At 41.2% G+C, this 27,289-nt stretch overlaps 1 protein-coding gene across 2 annotated transcripts in view; it reads right to left on the bottom strand.

Moving 5' to 3' along the window:
- The window catches only part of Srbd1 (S1 RNA binding domain 1), a 189,062-nt gene that overhangs the window by 14,945 nt on the left and 146,828 nt on the right, over window positions 1–27,289 (bottom strand). For both annotated transcript variants that reach the window (NM_001399769.1, XM_087552978.1), the window contains exons 17-19: window positions 19,260–19,366; window positions 17,047–17,223; window positions 13,016–13,171 (exon numbers count right to left, since the gene is read on the bottom strand). In NM_001399769.1, coding sequence (NP_001386698.1) covers window positions 13,016–13,171; window positions 17,047–17,223; window positions 19,260–19,366 — 440 coding nt within the window. The remainder of the gene's footprint in view (window positions 1–13,015; window positions 13,172–17,046; window positions 17,224–19,259; window positions 19,367–27,289) is intronic.

Raw genomic sequence — 27,289 nt, 5'->3', positions numbered from 1 at the left:
AATATCTCAGCAGCTGTTGTATTTTTTGTTCATTAGCATTCAAAAATTTAAAGTAAATGAAGCATTATGCAATCTCTCCCTGGGGGTATTTGTTACCCCTTTCTGTTTATTAAGAATCTCTTTTAAAGTATGTTTAGACCTCTCTACAACTGCTTATCCTAAAGGGCTGTGTGGTATACCTGTAATATGCTTTATATTGTAATATGCAAAAAGTTGTTTCATTTTACTAGAGACATATGCTAGAGAACTGTCAGTATTAACTCGTACAGGCAAGCCCATAATAGCTATAACATCTAATAAATGTGTAATTACAGAATCAACCTTTCTAGAACTGAACAGTTGCTCACTGAAATCCTGCATTCACGGTGTACCTATGGCATGGTGCACATACTTTTATTTTTGAAACTCTGCAAAATGAAACACACCGATTTGACAAATTTCATTTCTTTGTATGCTGGTTGGGTTAATCCCTACAGGTAATGGAGTTTGGTTATATAAAGAACAAGCAAGACATTTCCTTATACTTTCCTTGGCTTGTTGCCAAGTGATAGGAAAAATCTTTCCTTAAACCTTTGCTGTTAACATGATGTCTTTATGACATTCTGAAGCTTCTAGCACATTTCCTATTAATAGTTGATCAATTTCATTATTACCTTGTGCTAGAGGGTCTGGCAGATTTATACAGTGTCTGATATGTGTTATATACAATGGATGACTTCTATTTCTGATTACTATTGTAGTTGAATAATCAATGAAGCTAATTCTGAACCATCCTGAATAAGTTTAGCAGTCTCCATGTGCAAAACCGTTCTTTCTGCATAGTGAGAGTCAGTGACTACAATAAGATATTTAGAAAAATCTAACAATGCCATAAGAATGGCATGCAGCTCTAATATTTGGACTGAAACAAAAGGGCTCTGAACCACTTTACTTTATTTCCCCCGATTTATAACCTGCCTCTCCTGACTTACGTACATCAGTGTAGAATGTAGAGGCTCTAGAAATTGGTATCCCTTTTACTACATGAGAAATAATCCGATCAGTTCTTTTTATAAACTGAAGTCACTTGTTTTTGGGTATTTGTTGTTAGTTTCTTCTCCCTAATTACTGAAAACCCTTTGCCAACGTTCACTTTCTGCCCAGGAGGAAATGTCAGCCTTACTGAGAGGTACTACAATTTCTTCTGGGTCTAGTCCTAGTAATTGATGAAGTATCAGTTTTCCTTTCAGAATCAATTCAGAAACTTTTTCTACATAGGTCTTTGATTTTTTAACTCTGTTTGTATGCTGAAATTATCCATCTAAGATATAATCTTCTTTCTGTATAAGAATTCCCATAGGAGAATGAGTAGAAGGCAAAATATCATGTCATTGGGCCCAAACAATCTACATGTGCATCTTGTAATTTCTTTTCTAACAGGGCCAATTCTCTCTAAGTCTCAGCTGATAATTTTCTTGGACTAGTTAAGCCCTCATTACCTTATAAGGTTTAAAATAAATTACTTAGGTTTTGAGTAGTTAATCAAATTGTGGGCCTTAGCCAATTAATATCCCTAATAATTTTTGAAAACCATTAAGAGCTTTTAACTGGTCTCTCGTTATTTGTAACTCCTATGGCTAGATTTTTTGCAGTCCTATCCTATATCCTATATAATTAAAATACTTTGTATTTTTTTCAGGAGTGATTTGTAATCCCAAACAAAGCAAAACTCTCTTCAAACATTTTTTCCTAAGGAATTTTCATCTGAATCAGCTAGTAATATATCATCCATATAATGGCAAATTATGGATTGAGGAAACTGTGTATACAGTATTTCTAATGGCTGTTGTACAGAATATTGACATAAGGTAGAACTATTTAACATTCCTTGTGGAAGCATTTTTCAATGATACCTTTTTATTGGACAACTATTATTATACTTAGGTACAGAGAAAACAAAACTTTATCATGCTCTTGCAAAGGATTGTGAAAAAGCAATCTTTCAAACCAATCCCTATGATAGGCCATGCCTTAGGTAACAATGAAGGCAATGAAATTCCAGGCTGTAGAGAGCTCATGGGCTGGCTGATTTTAATGACTGCTCTCAGATCTGTTAACATCCTCCATTTGCCAGATTTTTTAAAAATAGCAAATATAGGAGAATTCCAAAGGCTGGCAGACTTTTATATATGTTGAGCCTCCAGTTGCTCTTAGACTAGCTGTTCTAGTGCCTGTAATTTTTCTTTCATAGGCCATTGTTCTACCCCAAAACGCATGCTAGTTAACTACTGTAGTGGTAGGGCCATTGGTGTTCTGCCAACATTGGTTCCTCCACAGAAAGTTGAAGAGTTAGCCTCTGTTGAGTCCTGCTTAAGGGTAAGTTGGACAGTCCGTGACTGTTCTTGATAATACATTTTTTGATTCCTTCACCAGGAACATCTCTCATTTTACACTTTGTTCCTGATAATGGAGGAATGCTAATCCATGATTGCTGTTGTTGCAATAGATCTCTTCTCCATTAATTCATGGCTATGTTGTTGCATATGGCCTGAAGTTACCTCTTTGACATTCTGGCTCTATACTCTTAAGCCACTTTGTTTTATCTGGGATAAAGTTTCAAGCCCTAGAATTAGTATATCTACCTCTTGAAGTGGCCAATCTTGAGGCCAAGATTTTGGAGAGATTGTGGTTATGTCTGCTCCAGTGTCTACCATGTCTTCAATGTAATATTATTTATAAATACTGTTAGTTTTAGTCTCTGATCATCTTTAGAAGTTTGCCAAAATAATATATTTGTCCCTTCTGGGTTTGTTTGTTTGTTTATCTATCTGCTCTGAGTTTGATATCTGGGTTATTAATGTCTATCTTCAGAGCAAAGTTGTTTAAGTGTTTTGCAGATTGGTTTCTCTACTGCTGACCAGAGATGGCTGATATTAATTTGATATCGGTGCCTACACGAGGACCCCTTGGAAAATTCCCAACAAGGGGTTACCCCGTTAGGAAGGATGCTATCAGTCAAGGTTGTTAGAGAATATCCAAGGCGGATACTCCAGACACACATTCTTCTTCCTTATGGGGGACCTTACTTTTCTGTCAACACCATACAACGTCTTTAAGAGAACAACACACTCTTAAACAACCACTACCATGGTGATAACATTCAAATCTGACTCCAGTTTTAAAAGTGTGATCTGGTAAAGTGTGATCAGGCTTTGAGTGGCAGTTGATCTGGTTTGAATCTTGGTTCTGCTAAGCTGAGTTGTCTCAGGTGATTTCCTTTCTTCCTCTGAGACTTAGCCTGTAATAGGAATAATAAAAGCACCAATTTTTGGGGGGGGGGGGTTTGTTGTGACCTGTATACACTAAAATGCTTAGTAATGAGGAAGTAACCAATGAATGTTTACTCTTCTTACTGCTCTATCAACAACTCTTTAAATTAGCTTGAATGACAGTCTCCTTCCTCTAACCTGTTAAAAACCCAATCCCACTTTTTACTGACTGAACTACTTAAATGTCTACTGAAGATGTCACTGTTTCAATTGTGTGAATCCACAAAACATCCCTTTCTGGAAAGGAATTCTTTTCCCTGCAAGAATAACACCAGGAGTCTCCAATAATTAACACTATGGTCTGCCCTTCAGTTCCTGGGAGTCTAACTTCTTCCTATTTTAGTATGCAGATTGAGTGAATATGTTACTTCTGTTCATCTTTCGACTGCATTTCAAGTGTTGAATAAAATCACACCAACAAAATCTCTGGTGTAAATATTGGAACCTTAAGGAACATAAAAAAGTTAAGGAAACAAGGGTTCCCTGAGATAAGGATATTAAAAGAAGTCCCATCTTACAAAATCAGAAAAAAGATCAGTTCATAAACAATCTTATTTCTAAACTGTGAGCAAATACAAAAGATAAACAATAGAGACTAAGTTTTCGGCTCATCCAATGACACACTTCAATATATCAAGAGTCCAATAGGCAAACAGGAAAGAATGAATCACACAAATATGGTAAGAATAGTGAAGTTAGGCCTCTGCATTTACAGGTCAAGTCTCTGCAAAGACTCAGTCAAGTACGGATAAAAAAGCACTTTGGGAAGCTGAGAGAGCTCAATGGTTAAGACTCACAGGAACTGTCTGTGTTGAGTGTCATTTAGACAAAGTATGTGAAAGCCAGAGGTCACTATTGTAGTTCAGGACTGGACAATTATACACCATGGAAATTGCTCATTTCGTCTCTAAATTTCTAAGGTTAGGAGGGGAATTGCATATAAAAGAAATTCCCTATCAAATAGTCTACAATTGTCTTGCTTCTGGTCAACTAGACTACACCAAAAGGAAGCATAGAGAGCAGTGTAATCACCAGTTGGGCATTTATATTCCACAGGTGAAAACTGGTTCATGGGAAAACTGGCAGAAAGCCTGTGTAACAGGAAATGAGGACTACACTGGTGTGAAGACTGTTGAAAGTGTAACAAGCAAGTGTGTTACTTAGCAGTGTATGGGAATAGCCATAGCAGCTAACCTTTGACAAAGCAATACTATTTTTAGGGATCCATCACAAGGAACCAGTGCTAAAAACTATGTGGTGGTTTGAAAATGCTTGGCCCATGGGCACCGGCAATATTTGGAGGTGTGGTCTGCTTAGAATAGTTGTGGCCCTGTTGGAGGAAGTGTGAAGCTGTGTAGGTGGAAAAGGTCTCTGAGTGCTCGAGCTCTGCCACATGTAGAAGATCGTCTCCTGGCTGCCCTTGGATCAGGATGTAGCACTTGAGGCTCCTCCAGCATCATGTCTTCCTGCATGCTGTGATGTAGTGCTTTCCGTCCCCTCCCCTTCACAGAACACAGCTCTTTGGTTGTGCCAGCCGGGCCAGAGCCCTGCAGATCTCTGCAGGTAGCGTCTGGTATACAGTAGTACATTATTGCTGCGGTGCCCATATCTCCCCCATGGGTAAAAACTGAGGAGGCTCCAACCATGGGCTTGTTTGAAAAGAGTTTCAGGTGTAGCCACCACAACAAAGGGAGGGCACAGACCCCTTTTCATCAAGATAAAGGTTGTCAATCTGCCCTGAGAATCCTATTAAGCTGATAACAAATGGGAGTGATTTTTGTTTAGCCATTGAGTATCAGGGAAAACGGGGTGACGAGAATGTCAGGTTCTTTTCACAAGGTGTGTGGGACTCTGTCCCTGCCATTTTTAATCCTATTAATGAGTGCATCCACCACATTTAGAATTCAGGATGCACCACCCATTGGGTTGTGGAGCCATTTTAGCACCTCTGGGGTTGGTATAGGGGAGGAATCAAAGGAGCTGTATGGGCATTATGGGTCATACTTAGCAAGAGCCATACCTTTTAGGGCTGCACTGATGAATTTTAGAGCCTGGGTTGCTTTAGCAGACAGTGTTCTTGGGAAGGAGGGCCTTTTATCTTTTTTTAGAAGGTTAAAGAGAGAATGAAAGGTGCTTGTGGGAAGGGGGAGGGTCAAAACCAGATAAGATTACCCAAAAAGCTCTGGAGGGAGGCTACAGTTAATTTTTGAGGGGAGGAGAGGGTAGGTTTGAGGGGTGTAATGAGGTGAGGGAGATTTCTGTTCCTAAAAACGCTATGAGCAGAATAAGTTGAGTTTTATGAGGGGCCGATAGGGAAGGTATTAGCTGGTCTTTAAGTTGGGAGGAGGAGGTAAAAGAATCTCCCCATATCAAGATGTCATCCATATACTGATATATAGTGAATCCTTTATTTAAATAAGGCTTTAATGCTGTGGTCACAGCCTCCTGACAAAGGGTTGGACTGTTAGTTATTCCCCGAGGGAGAACAATCTATTCATACCATGGGGCTAGGCCAGAGTTGCTACTGAGAACACAAAGTGTTCGCAGTCTTGAGGTTAGAGAGGGATAGAAAAAAAGCAATCTTTATGTCTGTTGCTAATGGGGGGGGGGCATTGGCAGCCCTATTAGCTGAGACATGGGGCAGCCCCCTTTGGGGAGAGCCCAGACTTGCAGCTGCTTTCGACCCATATGGTCACCAGTTCTGTGTACCAGACACTATCTGCAGTGATCTGTAGGGCTCTGGCCTTGTGGCCAGCAGGCCAAAGAGTTTCGCTCTCTGAAGGGGAGGGGGAGTCAGATCGAGGCAAGCTGGTGTCTTCTGCAGGACGTTAAGCAGCAGGCCAGCAGAGAGCAGTGGGTAACCAAGGGCCAAGGTAGGCTCGAGCAGCTTTCAGCAGTACAAGCTTTGGGAAAGAATTCTCTTCCCCGAAGTGTTACAGCTCTCTATGATGCTCTCAGAAGGCCGATGAAATAACTCCTGTGCACTTTACTCCTTGAGGACACGGTGTTATATACATTTGGGGTGGGTGGGGTCTAAAAGCAGATGCTTCCTATTGGCTTGGTCTGTTGTTAGGGATGTCGGACTGTCATCTGCATGTGGAGGGGTGCTGCCTCTATGTGACTAATTGTCACAGTCCTCTCCATGGGGTGTCTGTTGTAGTCACATGTTCCAGGACAGGACCCTGGTTGAGAGTAGATGAAACACTCACGGTCCTCAGGTCTGAGGGCACCAGGGTTTCTGAGTCCACTACTTTACCCAGCTTTCTATCTGAGGGCACGGTCTACTGACCCACAGGGGACTGCTGGTATCCTCACAACAAAGAGTGGAATCACCCCTGAGAACTATTTCTAAACAGGTCTACATCTCCATTTTACTACTAACCTTTTCCCCCTACCTCTAATTGGTGGGTTAGAAGGGAGGCTGAAGCATTTAAGAACACTAAACAAAGTAGATTTTGAAAAAAATCTAAGTCTAGAGATCATTCTTGTGATATTTTGGTGAAGAGTGTAAATGCCTTTTGCCTTGTCTAAAGAGTCTGCCTGAGGCTAAGGTGAAAAGATTCAGATTGGCTGTATTGAGGGAGGGGGGTCTCAAAAAGGCCTAGCATATACTCTGCCCTATGGTTCTTTCTTATAAAGAGTCTTTTGATCACATATAGCAAGCTTAGGAAGGAAAAATAGAAAAAGTATGGTTCAAAGAGTAAAGGGGCACCAATAGTAAAATGGACCTAAATCCCGTGTTCAATAACATCAAATGGAATTAAGGGAATGGTGACCCAGGGCGAGACCTATCCAGCTAAACTTATTGTTATGGGTTTGCAGTTGAACAGGGGAGAGTTAGGCATTATGACCAGCTTACTGCTTTCATTTGGATATAAGGAGGTATATGATAGTGTCAAACCGACAAGGCAGGAGTTGTGATGGCTATTCTCAGTTGTCAACTTAACTAGTTGTGGAATGAATTCAACCCAGAACTCAAAAGATCTTGTGAAGAGGAATTAAAGAAAAGCTTAGGTCCACTCATGTTGGTACAAATCTTTAATTCTAGGAGACAGAGGCAAGCAGATGATCTCTGATTTCAAGGCCAGCCCAGTACAGAGCAAGTTTCAGGTTAACAGGAAAAAGCTCAGGTGAAGGCGCAGTAGCACACGACTTTGATTCTAGCACTCAAGAGACAGGCATCTGTGAGATCAAGGTCAATCTACTGAGCAAGTTCCATCACAGACATAGGATGTGAAGGAAACCACTGAGCACAGAGAGCTGGTGAGGATAGAACAGAACAAGAGGCTATGGCCCAGCCCTGCGAGTAGTAAAACATGGCAGTGTGAGCTCTATCAATCTATCTTCAGGTTACTGGGACAACTGATGCTGGTCAGCTGGAGCTAAAAAATTAGAGGTGACTAAGAAGAGACCAACATTGCTGAGGTCAAATTTTCTAGAAGTGTTTTCTGAGAGCATGAAGAAGCTGTTCCAGAGACAGACCTCATGCTTTCTGTTGGACTTGACAATGTGTTAAAAAAAAAAATCACTCAGGTGGTATTGCTTTGAAGACTTGAAGGGGTTATGGAGAGCAGCTGAGGCCTGGCACTGTGAGAGGGCAGGGAAGGCCACTGTGAAGGTGCCACCTCAGCTGCAGTTGATGGCTCAGGAAGGAAGGGATCATGCAAAGAAGTTGAGGCTTGGGACCATGAAGAGAGCCTGTGAAAGGATATCGGTGAAGGCTAATTGCAGCTGAAGATCCCAGCAAATTGGAGACGCCAACACCATGGGATGACCACCAAGAACAGCAGAAGCAATGGAGTGGAGTCAACCAGAGCCTAGTGTGCTACAGAGGGCAGTACTATAGAAGTGACCAAGCCCTTTGGGAGCCAGAAGATAGTGTGTGGATCCTGGACATTGGAAAAAGAAGCTGTGAAGTTGAAGTTGCCTCAGAGACCCTAGATGTTAGAGAGGCCAGAGCTGTGGGATGCCTGCCAAGGAGAGCTGCTGACAGGGAGTGGAACCAGCCCAGGACAAAGGATTGTGTTGCAGTCGAGAAAGCTGAAAGGAGTTGGACACAGGCATGGAGGTGCAGAGTTTGGAGTCTGCCCAGCTGGGTTTTGGTCTTGCTTAGGTTCAGTGTTTCCTCACTATGAAGTTTCAGAATAGTAAGAGAATCTCTGGAGTACTATATGGATACATCATCTGTCAATAAATATCCCATGGCCTTCAGAAAAGTGTCCAATAGAAGGTGGGATATCCAGTAGGCAGAAAGGATTCACCCTCGGACATGAAGGAGGAGAGACCCACGAGGGCTGAACAGAGGTGACTAGCCACATGGCAGAATTTAGATCAGAAAAAATATGATATTAAGTTATGATCGAATCAGGGAACCAACAAAAGAACGTTTATAAGCAAAAAATCTTACACTGTATATTGATATAAAATTGAGGTTGTATTTTGTTGCATTGGTATAGATCTTTGTATATTGATACAGATTTATCCTATTTTGCTACAACATGCTATGATATTTTACTTATGCAATTCATTTAAAAATGCAATGCTAAGTTCTGGTCCTTTTGAAATCTGCTATTACAAACTATTTAAGATAATTAGAAATACAAGTTAATAGCCAATTAGATGTATGGTCCTGTAGGTACTAGTGTAGTTATTTACAAGAATAAGTTTTACTTAATCTCCTGTAGATGTTTTCAAGGTTATTTAGGTTGTAGTGAACTAGAAATAAACAATTCTGATGTACTACAGATAGATATATGGTGTCTTCAAAATCCTAGAGATCCACAGACTATGGCATTTAAAGATGTTTTATTACTTTAGGCTTTTTTTTTTTTTTTTTTGATGACACAGGTCTGCTCCTGACAATACCCCATTCCACTTTAAAGCAGATGGTGAGTATCAAAGAATCTCTTTATGGAGCTTGCTTCAAATGTGGTAAGTTGCTACTGGACAAAAAAATGCTCTTGTCTCAACTATGTAGACAGAATGACGTCCAAAATGGACAAATGGGACACAGAGAAGTCAACTGTTGAGCTTTGCAGGGACAAGGTAGGCAAGTCCTTCATAATTCCTGCTTCACAAAAAGTCTGTCAGATATACTGGGAAACAAGGCTAAATAGGATAATAGAGTACTTTACCCAAAGTTGCCAATACATATGTGTAAATTTTACCTGATAGTTTCATATTAGTTACTATTGTATATAGTTTATTGATGTAAGATAAAGAGCCTTTTACTGGGCTAAAAGGATGAATTATAGAGAAAATCTCTTATGGACTGCATAGACACGTCACCTGTCAATAAAAATCCTATGGCCTATAGGAAAGGGTAAAACAGAAGGCGGGACATCCGGTGGACGGAAAAGATTCTGCAATAGAGTCAGGCCTGAGAGTACTTACCCCAGACATGAAGAAGGAGAGACACATGAGAGCTGGACAGAGGTAACCAGCCACGTTAACTTCTGAGCTAGTCAGGGAAGAGCCACAGCTTATGGCCTAGGTCTTCATAAATATATTTGAGTCTCAGAGTCATTATTTCTGGGAACAGGAGCATGGGAGGAAAAACACCACTCAACAAGACATTGCATGAATCTCAGAAGAGACTTTGAACTTTTAAACACTGTTGAGACTGTGATGGACTATGGGGACTTGAAGCTGACCTAAATGTGTTTTGCATCCTACTATGGCCCTCAGAGGGTCATGTGTTTTAACAAGCCTACTGGGGCCAGAGAGTGGATACAGCAGTTGAATATGCTGAGCACATGGGAAGTAGCACTATTAGGAGGTGTGGTCTTGTGGGAAAGGCGTGACCTTGTTGGAGGAAGTGTGTTACTGTGTAGGTGGGCTCTGAGGTTTCTAAGTGCTCAAACTGTATCAGGCAGAAGAACTCTTGGCTCCTCCAGCAAACATCTGCCTGCACACTGCCATGATGATACCGGACTGAACCTCTGAACCTGTAAGCCAGCCCCAATTAAATGTTGTCCTTTATAAGAGTTGCCTTGGTCATATTGTCTGTGCACAGCAACGAAGCCCTACCTATGACAAATTATTACTACTAACTTACAGTTAACCATTTGGTGAAATAATATCTAGATTTTAAATATGAGGGATATACATTCACAAGAGAAAGCAAATTGTAAAATTTTATAAACATATTACCAATAAACACAAAAATGCACACTGAAAAGGATTGGTTTGTGCAATATAACTGCTAATCAGATTCTCATAAAGATGTCAGCGTTACTTAAGAAGTCTATGCCCATACACATCTATGTAAACAACAAACAATAAAATACCATTGCTCTGAGAGTAGCAAAAGAGAATGTGCATCGAGGCTGAGGACAAGACAAGAAGGCCCCTCTCCTTCTCAGCACTGTGCTGAAGGCTGTGGCCATTGCAACAGAAATAAAGGACGAGGATGAAAATGGGAGCGGTAAGATTTAATCTACTTGCTGATGACCTAAATTTGTGGATTCCGGAAGAACACACTAAAACTAATGTAAGGATTTAACAATCCTGTGCTGCACAAAGATGAACGGCAGTTTTACCTGCTGGGAAAGAAAAGCCATATATTTGAAATTGCATTTATAATATCACTGGGGACATTTCACATAGCACACCACAAGGAACTGTACATAGAAAGGTAAAATGAAGGAGGACATACATAAACAGAAAGATGGAACTGGTTAACTCTTACTGTTTTGCTTTTTGGGTTCACTGACTAATGTGCTCCAGAATTAGTTTTGGAGACCAAAGGTTACAAAAGCATTTTATGTTGTACTGAGAGGAAGGGATAGGAAAAGCATGCTAATTTTTTCTGCAGCTCTTAACTCCTCAGGTAGGAGAATAGACAGACTGTAGTGTATTTTTATAATGGCACATTACTCAGCAGGAAAATGAAAAATAAAAAAGGAGAACAGAATAATTTATCAGTGCCAGTCACAGTGGGGCTAAATCTTTGAGCACTACACTGGGAAAAGAAAGGCACCCTGAGCACACCTGAGTGGTGACATTTTTAAGAAGTTCTAAGAGCAATGAGCTAAATTGTGCCAATATCATGGGGTTGGTTTCAGCAGGTCTGGTTTCAAATGAAGGGACTGCCTGGGGATAAAAACACTAGTTTGTTTTGTTCTTTTTAAAGAGTTTTATTACATTGATATTGGTATTTTCTAAAAGTCAGCAAATGCATACTTAAACTTTAATTTCATATATATTTTACAAGAGAAAAAAAACCTAAACAATTATTAAACTATGCCTGAAGAACTTAAGGAAAAGTACACTGATGTCTTCTTCAGTGCTCTTCCCAAATAAGCTGGTGGATGGACAGATGGACAGCCACAGATAGACAGGTGGAAAGGCAGAGGCATGCATGCTAATATCCAGATGCCTGAGTAGAGTAATTCCCTGCACTTGTCAATGACTCTCATCATCAAACTCTGAAGAAGGCAGACTGCTGTGGTGTCTGTGAAAATCTTCATGTGTCCTTCTCTGAGTTATTCCTGTACCTTTATAACTGCAAACAGGTTTACAGAAAGCAAGCTCTCTTAGGGTTTTATTTCTGTGAAGAGACACCAGCACCACTCTCCAAAGGCAAACATTTAACTGGGGCTGGCTTATGGTTTCAGAGGTTTAGTTTGTTACTGTCGTGGCAGGAAGCATAGCGGTGTACAGGCAGACATGGTGCTGGAGAAAGAGCTGAAGGTTCGTTCTATCTGGACGCAGGGAGCAGGAAGAGACTGTGAGCCATGCTGGGTGTATCTTGAGCACAGAGAACACCAAAGCCCTCCCCCACAGTGACATACTTCCAGCAACAAGGCCACACCTCTTCATAATGCCCCTCCCTATGAGTCAAGCATTCAGACACTTGAATCTATGAGGCTATTCATACCTCATATCTATTTAACCTACCATGCAAGCCACTGACATTTACCAAAGTGAGCAAATACAAATGATTTCAAAGCAACCTCCAGAGCCCACATTTTAGTATCAAAGTAAAAACAAACTGGTTTTAAAGCCACTAATGAACAATCTAGTCAGAATCTTAGGAATTTTTGCTTATGTAGCAGGTCATAGCTTTTGAACTAATGGAAAGTTTTAAGGATAACTAAACATGCAGCTAAAGGCTTGTTTTGGGGTCTGTGAGTGAGTCTTGCTGCCTGAGGACCCATGTGGTAAAAGGAGGCAGAGCTGACTCTTCTGCCCCTTGTCCTCTGATCCCACCCCACATGTACACAGAAACAAATATAATAAGTATTTTTAAAGCTGTTTCTTTTGAACCCCTTATATTAAGCTTCTCTTGTATCTTGTACTGAAAATGATGTCAGCATCACCCCTGTTAATGTGTTCTCACTAGAAGAATATGTGCAGACTTTCTTGGGAATGTTGGCTCTTTGTACTTTCAGAAGGAGTTAGTTTTTCAAAGAGCCCAAGTTAGACCAGGTGCTAGTCAATTGAGTCATGCTAATCTCCAAAGCAGACAGAGTGCCATACAATCTCCACTCCGCACATTTCTCCCCTAGAACCAGGGCTCATTGGCTGACAGCTCCAGGAATTGTGGCTTCTCTCCTCACTGCCAACTCAGCAACTGAACTTCTAAAACTTGTCATGTTAAGCACAGCCTTGTGTCTTGGCTCTCGTTATTCCCACACAAAGGCCATGTTCTGTACCAAACTCACTGGGCACATGGAGAGTTCTGGTCCTGGCCTCTGGCTCACCTGACTGCTATGTCATAGGACTCCGGGTGGATGCAAGTCTCGTCCAGTGGGTTTGGTGTGAGGGCGACATCTGCTTTGTTCTTCTTCTTGCCGGGCTTCTCTTTTGTGACCATGGCAGCTTCCTGGCTCTGGCCTGAAGAATCAGTGTGCTGACCACTGCAGTCAGCACAGCCACGATAAAACACATTCGAAAACAGGAAGTTGGACAGAAAAGAAAAGAAACTTTCGTTAATTATGTGCTTAGTCCTCTGCTATGCAAAATACACATAGGAACTACCCCACAGACACTACCACATTTTTCTTAAAACACTATTAACCCAATTTCTGTTACTCAAAGCCAAACACACTCTTACATGGTTCAGTCGATGCAACTGGCATTCTAGGGGAAATGAAGGAATAAATAAAACCATCACCATTGTAGTAAGATAACACAGATGGTTTCTTGGAGCTGAGGAAAGTCAAGTTCCCAATAGAACCTGAGTGCAGAATTAGACTGACGAAAGATGCACATCAGGCATTATCAATGGGACACTTCAGAATATCATCAATGGGACACTTCAGGATATCATCAATGGGACACTTCAGGATATCATCAATGGGACACTTCAGGATATCTATTTGAAAACACAGTATTTAAAGATAAGACAACCCAAACCAGACTGGCATCAAATTGTATAGTGCAAAGAGGAGACATCAGATCACAGACAAGAAACCTTGAAGGTATAAAGAAAGTGCCCTGAATGTGAACCCAAACCATCACTGAAGAGGAGGACAAGCTGACAGAATCTCAGACATGCAAGAGCTTTAGCAAAATCTACACAACATCTCAGGAGCCCTTCACAAAGGAGCCCGAGAGAAGCACTGATTAGAAACAGGAACATGTTCCATAGTAACAGTGGGAAATGCAAATCAAAAGGCAAATACACACTTATCAATGTTATTAAAGTGTATGTATAACATTGAAATAATGCTATCTCTCTCTCTCCCTCCCCCCGCCCCCTCTCTCTTTGTGTGTGTGTGTGTGGCCATTAAGGAAAACAGAGCTAAAGAGAAGCAGATTGGGAAACTGAAGGAAGTCCTAAGTTTCTAGCCTTTTTTAAAAGGACAGAGCTGCTGATTAACTCCAGAGGTCAGTGCAAAACAAAGTTGAGGATAATCACGAGGAGAAAACAGAAAATGTGTAACTTTGAAACCACCAAGAAAAGATAAAGATGTAACAGAAAAACAAGAAAAAACTTGAGTAGGAAAATCTGTTCACTAAGAATTCAAGAGAGAACATCAGAAAACATGATGGGAAAAATACGGATGACAAAAGATTCAGTACAATTAATTAATGCAATACATGCAAATGTATCAGAGTCAGACTGAGAGAAAGCCTGAGACCAATATGTTTACAAGAAGTAACATCAGTTAAATGTACGTCAAGAAGAAAAATAACAGCAAACACTCTCATAGGGACAAGGAGAGCAACAATGCTAGCCCTTAGGAAATCTCAAGGGAAAAGCCCACTGAAGTAGCAATTTATATGATATTCTTATTAAAGGCATAAACTGTTTAGATGATGTAACAGTCACAAAAAAATTTCAAGTACTGACCTCAGTTGAAAATATAAGGCTTTAAAACAACTCCAATGTTTATCAATAAGCCAATGAAAACATGAAATTATGGCCCATCTATAATTTAATTAAAATATTATACAGACCTTGTAGAGAATGACAGGTCTTGTAGCAAAAAAGAATAGAAATCTGTAGGTGATGCTTGGGGAAAGGTACGAGTCAAACAGAGATGCAAACAGTTATAAAGCATAGGCCCTCTGCTCATATCCAACCACACGCATACACACACACACACACACACACACACACACACACACACACACACACGTGGCATGGAAACACACTTACAGTGTGAAACAAAGCACAAAAAACCCTTGAAGTGAGGCAGCAAGGCACAGCACACTTATTATTTCTTTCTAAATACTATGTGAATTTTCTGATCAAGCTTTCAGAGAACATGAACTAATGAAGGATTATTTTATCTTCAATAGTTTTGATCTGTGGCTTCTGAGTTTTGTGTATGTTGTGTGTCTATGTGCAGGGTACATGTGTGTGCATGTATGTGCTTGTGGAGGCCAGGACTGGGTATCTGGTGTCTTCCTCCATTAAACCGTCTTATTTATTTTTCTGAGACAGGTCTTGGACTGAACCTGGTTCGGATAGGCTGGCTGGCCTGCAGCAAGCCCCAGTGACTGCCCTGCCTCCTCTCCCGACCTCCAGCATAGGACTGCAGGTGAACCCAGCCCAGATCAGGGTTTTGTATTCTGCGTGGGAAGAAGTCCTACCATCCACTCTTTTGCAAGAGTTCTCCATGTCTTATGCTATATGTTCAGTTTCCCGCTTCACATTTAACTCTACCTGGATTTCCTGAAAATAAGGAGTGAGTTAGGATGGCTGCATCCTCTGCATATACCACCGCCTGAGTTGCATTTTTCTGTAAGTAATTTTCTGTAAGTATATGAAAGGTCACTTTATCATAAACTATATTCCAACCACGTTATAGTGCATTTGAGATTCTATCCTGTTCCACTTATCAAAACCCAACTGTTTCATTTTACGGTCATTATTGAGCTTGGCAATGTATTCAGTGTCATATGTAGCTGACTCTCCCTTACACTGTTCCAGAATGAAACTGTTGTTGCATGACCTTTACCATAATATTGCAAAGAGGAAGAAATATGCACCAATAGGCATAAAGGCTATTCTTGTATGGTTACAAAATGCTACTGAGTTTACCTAATTTCTTTGCTTTTGGGTAACTTGGACATACCCAAGGGTATGTCATTTCAGTCACGCAGCTAGTGAATGGTGATCGCTGTGAAGTCTGCAGTGCATGTAGGGAACATCAACTGTCTGCTGCCCCTTCCCCTTCCACACTGCGGTACCTCTCCTGTTCTCAACCACGCTGCCGTCACATGCTGTCATGCAGCTGCACCTCTAGTTTCCCTGCCACACAATTGCAATGCACTTGCACCTTGTTTCTGAACACATTAAAGCCAGCCCTGCCACAGGGCTTCTCAGACTTGATGCAGCCCTGTGCAGCAGGACCCTGCATTTCATTCAAAACTTTGCTCGAACAACTTTCTAGTACCTAACACATCTAAAGCAACTGTTGGGCTCCTCAGAACAGCACCAACTCCCTTAATTTTGACAGCAAGTATTTTCATTCGAAGCACTTGCTTATTGGCTTACTGCCCTATCCAAGCATTACAACACAAATCTTGCTGACTAACTGCTATATTCCTGGCCTAGTGCAGAACACACTCAACTCAGTAGTGGGTTTGGCCTAATGCTGCTTGTACTCTTATGTTAGTTTGGGTCCTCAAAATTGTTCACACGAGAGTCTCCACATCCTCATGTAAGATACTGAGGGACCCTGACCCCAGTTGGTTCTGACTGGTAAATAAAGAAGCCGACAGCCAATGACTGGGCAGGGCAGACAGAAGTGGTACTTTCGGGATTCCCAAGGGAGGGACACAGAGGAAAGGAAGAGGAGATTCTCCAAGACCAGAGAGGGAGAAGGAGGAGAGGAGAGATGCCACCCCTGAGAAGGTGCAGGACAGAGAGGAAAGCTATCATGTGAAGGAGTCAGAAGAGTGCAGCTCAAGAGGGCTGCTCAACTGGTCCAGAGCAGCCAAGGTGGATTGTACGTTTAGTGAGTAATAACTCGGGATTATTGGTGGGAGGTGAATTATTATGGAGGATAAGCAGTAGCCCAGCAATTGAGCCGTATTAGACATATCAAGATAGAAAGGCTGTGTATGCCTTCCCTTCATTTGGGAATGCAGAACATTGGGACAAGCAGTGTGGCACATGCCGCTGCTGGGATTTATATAATTATTTCAATACTACACACCTCCTATGGGGTGAAGGAATGAATGATGGCATCTAGAACTTACACTGTCAGCAGGAGGGGGGTCAATAGCAGGGGAGGAGGCTAGCAATACTACCAGAAGTGTAAGCTTTTACAATCACCTGCAGAATGTCCGGATGTAATCCTGGTTGACTCTGACAAAGCCAGCACACTGCTGGAAGGATTTTGGACCAAGCCCTTTTACCTTCTTCAACTGTTCTCGGTTGATGAAAGGCCCATTTTTCTCTCGCCACTCAATAATATTTTTGGCTCTATTGGCATTGAGTCCTGCAATATGCCTAGAAATTAAAAAGGTAAATTAAAGTAATAGAAATAAAAGTAGAAAGAAACAAAAGTTTGCACCTAAAAAGAAAATGGCATAAATCACTTGGATCTGAAAATCAACTGCAATTACACTTTACAATATATCCAGACTGATATTAAAATGAGAAAGGATAGGCGAGGGGTGCAGTGCAAAGCAGTGGCGAGCCAGCCGCTGCCTGTGATACTAGAGAGACCAACGCAGGACCAGAGCATCTAGCTGCCTCCCCACGTGGCTCGCAAGCTCTGCACCTCTCCACTCAGGGAAAGCTGCGCCCATCTCTGTGTGGCTTAGAAAAGGGATCTGAGTAGTAGCACACACAACTATCAGAACTGTCTTCTGGGTCTACTGATACACATAACTGAAGCAGAGAAAGGGACTTCTGGAACTTGAACTTTTTTTTAAATCCTACCTTTAATGATGGTCCTTTAATGCTTTCACCTCCCTTTTAGCCCTCCACCTACCAGAGTAGTGGAAAAGAGGATATGGGGGAAGTGGGCCTGTTTAGAAAGGTTCTTCGGAGCAACAACTCTCGTCTGTACTGTCTGAAAATTGGCAGTTCGGCAGTATCAGCTTGACCCATTCCCAAACACTTCATGGATACATCAGCAGTCCAGTGACATAGAGTCAGGATAGCGGTGGCACTACCTAGCAGTCAGCAAGGTCTCAGCCTTGGCACGAGTTAGCAGGAGAAATTCTCAGCTGTGCCTCTCTCAGCAAAGTGCAAGACCAACAATTGTTGCGTAGATACCTCTATAAGCAAGCCCAGCTCAGCTTCAGCCACTGTCCGTTGAGTCAGGTCAAACTCCCTCCAAACATCACATGTCCTCCACATGTCTTGCCTCAGCATGTGTGTCTCTCTTAGCTGACCTAACTCTGCCAATAAGCCTGAGTCTGTGGAAGCTGAAGCAGCAAAAAACTGTAGCACACCACCACAAGTTTTTGGTGTGTTTCTCTCTATGGAATCCCAACAAATGGAGCTCAATTATGCAATGTAAGCTTGACCAATACATGAGTGTCCTTAGTGAAGAATCCTTCATCATGTGTCCTTTCACGTGCTTGCTTTAGCAGAACATCCTTTCTCCTGTGTCTGATTCAGCTAAACACTCCTTCACAGTCTGCCTTAGCCTTTTACCTGCGTGCACTTCAGGAAAACACTCTTTCACATGTCTGCCCCAACAAAACATCATCCAACACAACTGCCTTTCCAAAGAACCCTTAAGTTTCCACTGCAGACTTCTGTGTGAATGGCAGGATTGGCACAAAGGCATGGAAACTATATCAATAAGAAGTTTGCTTGCTTTCAATTAAAAGATTCTTAGTTCGGAAAACTCTAACTCCACTGTGTAGTTTCAAGCATGGAATTATGACTTTCATGGCTTGGTAGGAAAGTGCTATCTTAGAATACAGAGGGTATTTTTCCACTATCACAGTTTCAGTGAGAAGGGTCTAGATCCTGGAATTTAATATGACATACCAGCAGACCTGTATATCTAGAGCTCTTCTGGGTGAACCAAAACAAAGAAAAGAAGAAAAGAAAAGAAAAGCAAAGAAAAGAAAAGCAGAAAAGAAAAAAAAAGAAAAGAGAAGGGGAACTCTTCTATAATCTGCAGGAGAACAGCCAGTCTGTGTTGATGGGTGACTTGTGGATCATGGAAAACCCAACAACAGACCTTGAACCCTCCTCTCTTTGGGTAGCCTTCAGCTTTGACAAATGTGTGCCAAAGACCAGGCTAGTGAAGCACACCTACTCTTCATCTGGGGGCAAAGCACTTTCCCACGCTGGCCCTATTTAAATTCTATCAGCAGCACTAGTGCAATCAATGGTCACCACGAGCCCTTCATTTGTGTACCCCTGAAAACAGCAGTATGAACTCTTGCCATTCTTTCCTTAAATGACACCTTCTTCTCTGGCAATTCTACAGGAACACATAAGCCTACAGACTGTCTATGTTTGACAACATTATATACATGTCCCCTTCTCTTAGCTAGCAAGTTAAACTCTTGTCTCACCTTAATAAAACCTCAGAACAGATGTTAATATCCACTCCCACAAAGCTGACACATTCTTCTACAACACTGTCCAGTGTGGCCTTGAGTAATGTCTGGGATACATCATGCTGAAAAGACAAAGACGAGGTAACAATCAAGATAAAGGAGATGCCATTCGTAGACTTTATTTTTGCTCAAATTTATTGGTAGCTAACATGTACCATGGGAAAACTTTATGCCTTCTAAGCATACTGTTAACAGTTATAATAGAGCTGAAATGAAGGAATCTGCTTCCACACATTCTAAACCATGCATACACAGTCATATATCACACACAAAAGGAAATAGGGTGGAAAAAAACACCCCAATAGACTGGTGTATTTTTGGTAATGATGTTCTTGCAGATGACAGCCTTAAATCTTCAAATTCAAACACTTGGAACATTCCAACACAAAAGGCTAAAATAATACTGGTGGCATATACCAAACACTGGTAAAGATGTGGCCCCAGAGTGCTCAAAGCACTATCACCCAAAGTGCATTTTTGAACAAATATACAAAATAAAGCAGTTTTTCCTGAAGGGTGTATTCTGTATGGTTTAACTATACTTACATAAAACTTAATCAGATACTTAATACGATACACAATGTGTACTGTTAGTCAATATAAGTTAAACTACAAAGGAATAAAAAAAAATTAACAAAGTCCCGAGGAACTGACCCAAAAAGAAACAGAAAACCTAAGAAGATCTATCAAGGAATTCAAACTCTAGATCGCATAATAAAAAAGACCTTGGGTCCAGATGCTTCATGGGTGAACATGACCAAACTTTTCCAAGAATAATTACTGTCAGTCCTCAAAAATTCCAATTACAGGAGGGACTGCTTCTCATCTTCTCCTGGAAGGCCATTATTAACACCAAAGCCAGACAGAGACACACAGGAAAACGGCACCCCTTACTAACATAGGTGCAACACAACACGGGCAACGCTCTTGCTCCTAGCAGTGATAGCCAGTGTGCAAAACTTAGATGTACATTCCTGAGTCTTTATCTGCTATAGCTCTGTCCTTTTCAATACATGACGTGCATATTAGTGTGGTTCCTTGTATGCAGCTACAAGGAAGCTGTCATTTATGTTGAGGTGGGTGCTTTCGGGATGCAGATGTTTGGGCAACGATTTAAGTTCCTGTGAGTGAGTCTGACTAAGCAAAGTCACTGGCTCACTGCACCCAAGTGGGGAGGAATCACTACTTCAGTCTGTTACAGTGCCCTATCTGGCATGAATAAATGTTCAAAGAAGTAAAGAGAACTTCTTTATAGTCTTCCACCAGACATTTCAGTGTGTTTTCCAAATAACAAGAACACTGCCACACACAGGTATAATACAACTATTAAAAGCAAGAACTTTATTGATACAAACAAAATTATCTAATGCATAGGTCATACTGAAGTTTCCTTCATCTGACACCCCATAAAGACATATATACAGGCAAAACACCGATGCACAATAAATACATTTTAAAAGTAAAAACACCAGCTTGCAAGTATAAGAAGCAAACAAAGGGAGAGAGAGACCCAACCGCCTGATCAGGTGGGCACTCCTGAGGCTGCAGAGCGGAAGAGACCACCAACACTGCTCACCCCTGCCCACATCCCTGGCCCAAGAGGAAACTGTATAAGGCCTCTGGGCTCCCGTGGGGGAGGGCCCAGGAGCGGCAGGACCCCTGCCAGAGACACCGCCGGAACCTGAAGGAAACAGACCGGATAAACAGTTCTCTGCACCCAAATCCCGTGGGAGGGAGAGCTAAACCTTCAGAGAGGCAGACAAGCCTGGGAAACCAGAAGAGACTGCTCTCTGCACACACATCTCGGACGCCAGAGGAAAACGCCAAAGGCCATCTGGAACCCTGGTGCACTGAAGCTCCCGGAAGGGGCGGCACAGGTCTTCCTGGTTGCTGCTGCTGCAGAGAGCCCGTGGGCAGCACCCCACGAGCGAACTTGAGCCTCGGGACCACAGGTAAGACCAACTTTTCTGCTGCAAGAAAGCTGCCTGGTGAACTCAAGACACAGGCCCACAGGAACAGCTGAAGACCTGTAGAGAGGAAAAACTACACGCCCGAAAGCAGAACACTCTGTTCCCATAACTGGCTGAAAGAAAACAGGAAAACAGGTCTACAGCACTCCTGACACACAGGCTTATAGGACAGTCTAGCCACTGTCAGAAATAGCAGAACAAAGTAACACTAGAGATAATCTGATGGCGAGAGGCAAGCGCAGGAACCCAAGCAACAGAAACCAAGACTACTTGGCATCATCGGAGCCCAATTCTCCCACCAAAACAAACATGGAATATCCAAACACACCAGAAAAGCAAGATCTAGTTTCAAAATCATATTTGATCATGATGCTGGAGGACTTCAAGAAAGATGTGAAGAACTCCCTTAGGGAAACACAGGAAAACATTAATAAACAAGTAGAAGCCTACAGAGAGGAATCGCAAAAATCCCTGAAAGAATTCCAGGAAAACACAATCAAACAGTTGAAGGAATTAAAAATGGAAATAGAAGCAATCAAGAAAGAACACATGGAAACAACCCTGGATATAGAAAACCAAAAGAAGAGACAAGGAGCTGTAGATACAAGCTTCACCAACAGAATACAAGAGATGGAAGAGAGAATCTCAGGAGCAGAAGATTCCATAGAAATCATTGACTCAACTGTCAAAGATAATGTAAAGCGGAAAAAGCTACTGGTCCAAAACATACAGGAAATCCAGGACTCAATGAGAAGATCAAACCTAAGGATAATAGGTATAGAAGAGAGTGAAGACTCCCAGCTCAAAGGACCAGTAAATATCTTCAACAAAATCATAGAAGAAAACTTCCCTAATCTAAAAAAAGAGATACCCATAGGCATACAAGAAGCCTACAGAACTCCAAATAGATTGGACCAGAAAAGAACCACCTCCCGTCACATAATAGTCAAAACACCAAACGCACAAAATAAAGAAAGAATATTAAAAGCAGTAAGGGAAAAAGGTCAAGTAACATATAAAGGCAGACCTATCAGAATCACACCAGACTTCTCGCCAGAAACTATGAAGGCCAGAAGATCCTGGACTGATGTCATACAGACCCTAAGAGAACACAATTGCCAGCCCAGGTTACTGTATCCTGCAAAACTCTCAATTAACATAGATGGAGAAACCAAGATATTCCATGACAAAACCAAATTTACACAATATCTTTCTACAAATCCAGCACTACAAAGGATAATAAATGGTAAAGCCCAACATAAGGAGGCAAGCTATAACCTAGAAGAAGCAAGAAACTAATCGTCTTGGCAACAAAACAAAGAGAATGAAAGCACACAAACATAACCTCACATCCAAATATGAATATAACGGGAAGCAATAATCACTATTCCTTAATATCTCTCAACATCAATGGCCTCAACTCCCCAATAAAAAGACATAGATTAACAAACTGGATACGCAACGAGGACCCTGCATTCTGCTGCCTACAGGAAACACACCTCAGAGACAAAGACAGACATTACCTCAGAGTGAAAGGCTGGAAAACAACTTTCCAAGCAAATGGTCAGAAGAAGCAAGCTGGAGTAGCCATTCTAATATCAAATAAAATCAATTTTCAACTAAAAGTCATCAAAAAAGATAAGGAAGGACACTTCATATTCATCAAAGGAAAAATCCACCAAGATGAACTCTCAATCCTAAATATCTATGCCCCAAATACAAGGGCACCTACATACGTAAAAGAAACCTTACTAAAGCTCAAAACACACATTGCACCTCACACAATAATAGTGGGAGATTTCAACACCCCACTCTCATCAATGGACAGATCATGGAAACAGAAATTGAACAGAGATGTAGACAGACTAAGAGAAGTCATGAGCCAAATGGACTTAACGGATATTTATAGAACATTCTATCCTAAAGCAAAAGGATATACCTTCTTCTCAGCTCCTCATGGTACTTTCTCCAAAATTGACCATATAATTGGTCAAAAAACGGGCCTCAACAGGTACAGAAAGATAGAAATAATCCCATGCGTGCTATCGGACCACCACGGCCTAAAACTGGTCTTCAATAACAATCAAGGAAGAATGCCCACATATACTTGGAAATTGAACAATGCTATACTCAATGATAACCTGGTCAAGGAAGAAATAAAGAAAGAAATTAAAAACTTTTTAGACTTTAATGAAAATGAAGGTACAACATACCCAAACTTATGGGACACAATGAAAGCTGTGCTAAGAGGAAAACTCATAGCGCTGAGTGCCTGCAGAAAGAAACAGGAAAGAGCATATGTCAGCAGCTTGACAGCACACCTAAAAGCTCTAGAACAAAAAGAAGCACATACACCCAGGAGGAGTAGAAGGCAGGAAATAATCAAACTCAGAGCTGAAATCAACCAAGTAGAAACAAAAAGGACCATAGAAAGAATCAACAGAACCAAAAGTTGGTTCTTTGAGAAAATCAACAAGATAGATAAACCCTTAGCCAGACTAACGAGAGGACGCAGAGAGTGCGTCCAAATTAACAAAATCAGAAATGAAAAGGGAAACATAACAACAGATTCAGAGGAAATTCAAAAAATCATCAGATCTTACTATAAAAACCTATATTCAACAAAACTTGAAAATCTTCAGGAAATGGATAATTTCCTAGACAGATACCAGGTACCGAAGTTAAATCAGGAACAGATAAACCAGTTAAACAACCCCATAACTCCTAAGGAAATAGAAGCAGTCATTAAAGGTCTCCCAACCAAAAAGAGCCCAGGTCCAGACGGGTTTAGTGCAGAATTCTACCAAACCTTCATAGAAGACCTCATACCAATATTATCCAAACTATTCCACAAAATTGAAACAGATGGATCACTACCGAATACCTTCTACGAAGCCACAATTACTCTTATACCTAAACCACACAAAGACACAACAAAGAAAGAGAACTTCAGACCAATTTCCCTTATGAATATCGATGCAAAAATACTCAACAAAATTCTGGCAAACCGAATCCAAGAGCACATCAAAACAATCATCCACCATGACCAAGTAGGCTTCATCCCAGGCATGCAGGGATGGTTTAATATACAGAAAACCATCAACGTGATCCATTATATAAACAAACTGAAAGAACAAAACCACATGATCATTTCATTAGACGCTGAGAAAGCATTTGACAAAATTCAACACCCCTTCATGATAAAAGTCCTGGAAAGAATAGGAATTCAAGGCCCATACCTGAACATAGTAAAAGCCATATACAGCAAACCAGTTGCTAACATTAAACTAAATGGAGAGAAACTTGAAGCAATCCCACTAAAATCAGGGACTAGACAAGGCTGCCCACTCTCTCCCTACTTATTCAATATAGTTCTTGAAGTTCTAGCCAGAGCAATCAGACAACAAAAGGAGATCAAGGGGATACAGATCGGAAAAGAAGAGGTCAAAATATCACTATTTGCAGATGACATGATAGTGTATTTAAGTGATCCCAAAAGTTCCACCAGAGAACTACTAAAGCTGATAAACAACTTCAGCAAAGTGGCTGGGTATAAAATTAACTCAAATAAATCAGTAGCCTTCCTCTACACAAAAGAGAAACAAGCCGAGAAAGAAATTAGGGAAACGACACCCTTCATAATAGACCCAAATAATATAAAGTACCTCAGTGTGACTTTAACAAAGCAAGTAAAAGGTCTGTACAATAAGAACTACAAGACACTGAAGAAGGAAATTGAAGAAGACCTCAGAAGATGGAAAGATCTCCCATGCTCATGGATTGGCAGGATTAATATAGTAAAAAATGGCCATTTTACCAAAAGCAATCTACAGATTCAATGCAATCCCCATCAAAATACCAATCCAATTCTTCAAAGAGTTAGACAGAACAATTTGCAAATTCATCTGGAATAACAAAAAACCCAGGATAGCTAAAGCTATCCTCAACAATAAAAGGACTTCAGGGGGAATCACTATCCCTGAACTCAAGCAGTATTACAGAGCAATAGTGATAAAAACTGCATGGTATTGGTACAGAGACAGACAGATAGACCAATGGAATAGAATTGAAGACCCAGAAATGAACCCACACACCTATGGTCACTTGATTTTTGACAAAGGAGCCAAAACCATCAAATGGAAAAAAGATAGCATTTTCAGCAAATGGTGCTGGTTCAACTGGAGGTCAACATGTAGAAGAATGCAGATCGATCCATGCTTATCACCCTGTACAAAGCTTAAGTCCAAGTGGATCAAGGACCTCCACATCAAACCAGACACACTCAAACTAATAGAAGAAAAACTAGGGAAGCATCTGGAACACATGGGCACTGGAAAAAATTTCCTAAACAAAACACCAATGGCTTACGCTCTAAGATCAAGAATCGACAAATGGGATCTCATAAAACTACAAAGCTTCTGTAAGGCAAAGGACACGGTGGTTAGGACAAAACGGCAACCAACAGATTGGGAAAAGATCTTTACCAATCCTACAACAGATAGAGGCCTTATATCCAAAATATACAAAGAAGTCAAGAAGTTAGACCGCAGGGAAACAAATAACCCTATTAAAAAATGGGGTTCAGAGCTAAACAAAGAATTCACAGCTGAGGAATGCCAAATGGCTGAGAAACACCTAAAGAAATGTTCAACATCTTTAGTCATAAGGGAAATGCAAATCAAAACAACCCTGAGATTTCACCTCACACCAGTGAGAATGGCTAAGATCAAAAACTCAGGGGACAACAGATGCTGGCGAGGATGTGGAGGAAGAGGAACACTCCTCCATTGTTGGTGGGAGTGCAGACTGGTACAACCATTCTGGAAATCAGTCTGGAGGTTCCTCAGAAAATTGGACATTGAACTGCCTGAGGATCCAGCTATACCTCTCTTGGGCATATACCCAAAAGATGCCCCAACATATAAAAAAGACACGTGCTCCACTATGTTCATTGCAGCCTTATTTATAATAGCCAGAAGCTGGAAAGAACCCAGATGCCCTTCAACAGAGGAATGGATACAGAAAATGTGGTACATCTACACAATGGAATATTACTCAGCTATCAAAAACAACGACTTTATGAAATTCGTAGGCAAATGGTTGGAACTGGAAAACATCATCCTGAGTGAGCTAACCCAATCACAGAAAGACATACATGGTATGCACTCATTGATAAGTGGCTATTAGCCCAAATGCTTGAATTACCCTAGATGCCTAGAGCAAATGAAACTCAAGACGGATGATCAAAATGTGAATGCTTCACTCCTTCTTTAAAAGGGGAACAAGAATACCCTTGGCAGGGAAGAGAGAGGCAAAGATTAAAACAGAGACTGAAGGAACACCCATTCAGAGTCTGCCCCACATGTGGCCCATATATATATAGCCACCCAATTAGACAAGATGGATGAAGCAAAGAAGTGCAGACCGACAGGAGCCGGATATAGATCGCTCCTAAGAGACACAGCCAGAATACAGCAAATACAGAGGCGAATGCCAGCAGCAAACCACTGAACTGAGAATAGGACCCCCGTTGAAGGAATCAGAGAAAGAACTGGAAGAGCTTGAAGGGGCTCGAGACTCCATATGTATAACAATGCCAAGCAACCAGAGCTTCCAGGGACTAAGCCCCTACCCAAAGACTATACATGGACTGACCCTGGACTCTGACCTCATAGGTAGCAATGCATATCCTAGTAAGAGCACCAGTGGAAGGGGAAGCCCTGGGTCCTGCTAAGACTGAACCCCCAGTGAACTAGACTGGTGGGGGGAGGGCGGCAATGGGGGGAGGGTTGGGAGGGGAACACCCATAAGGAAGGGGGGGGGGATGTTTGCCCGGATACCGGGAAAGGGAATAACACTTGAAATGTATATAAGAAATACTCAAGTTAATAAAAAAAAATATATATATAGAAATAAACAAAAAAATGTAAATAAGAAGTACTCAATTTAATAAAGATAAAAAAAAATTGCCAACAATAAAAAAAAAAAAAAGAAGCAAACAAAGAAGCGTGAGAT

This window comes from Rattus norvegicus, chromosome 6, assembly GCF_021556685.1.
Source record: "Rattus norvegicus strain SHRSP/BbbUtx chromosome 6, alternate assembly SHRSP_T2T, whole genome shotgun sequence".
Taxonomy (NCBI): domain Eukaryota; kingdom Metazoa; phylum Chordata; class Mammalia; order Rodentia; family Muridae; genus Rattus; species Rattus norvegicus.
This window is presented reverse-complemented; position numbering and strand designations above follow the sequence as displayed.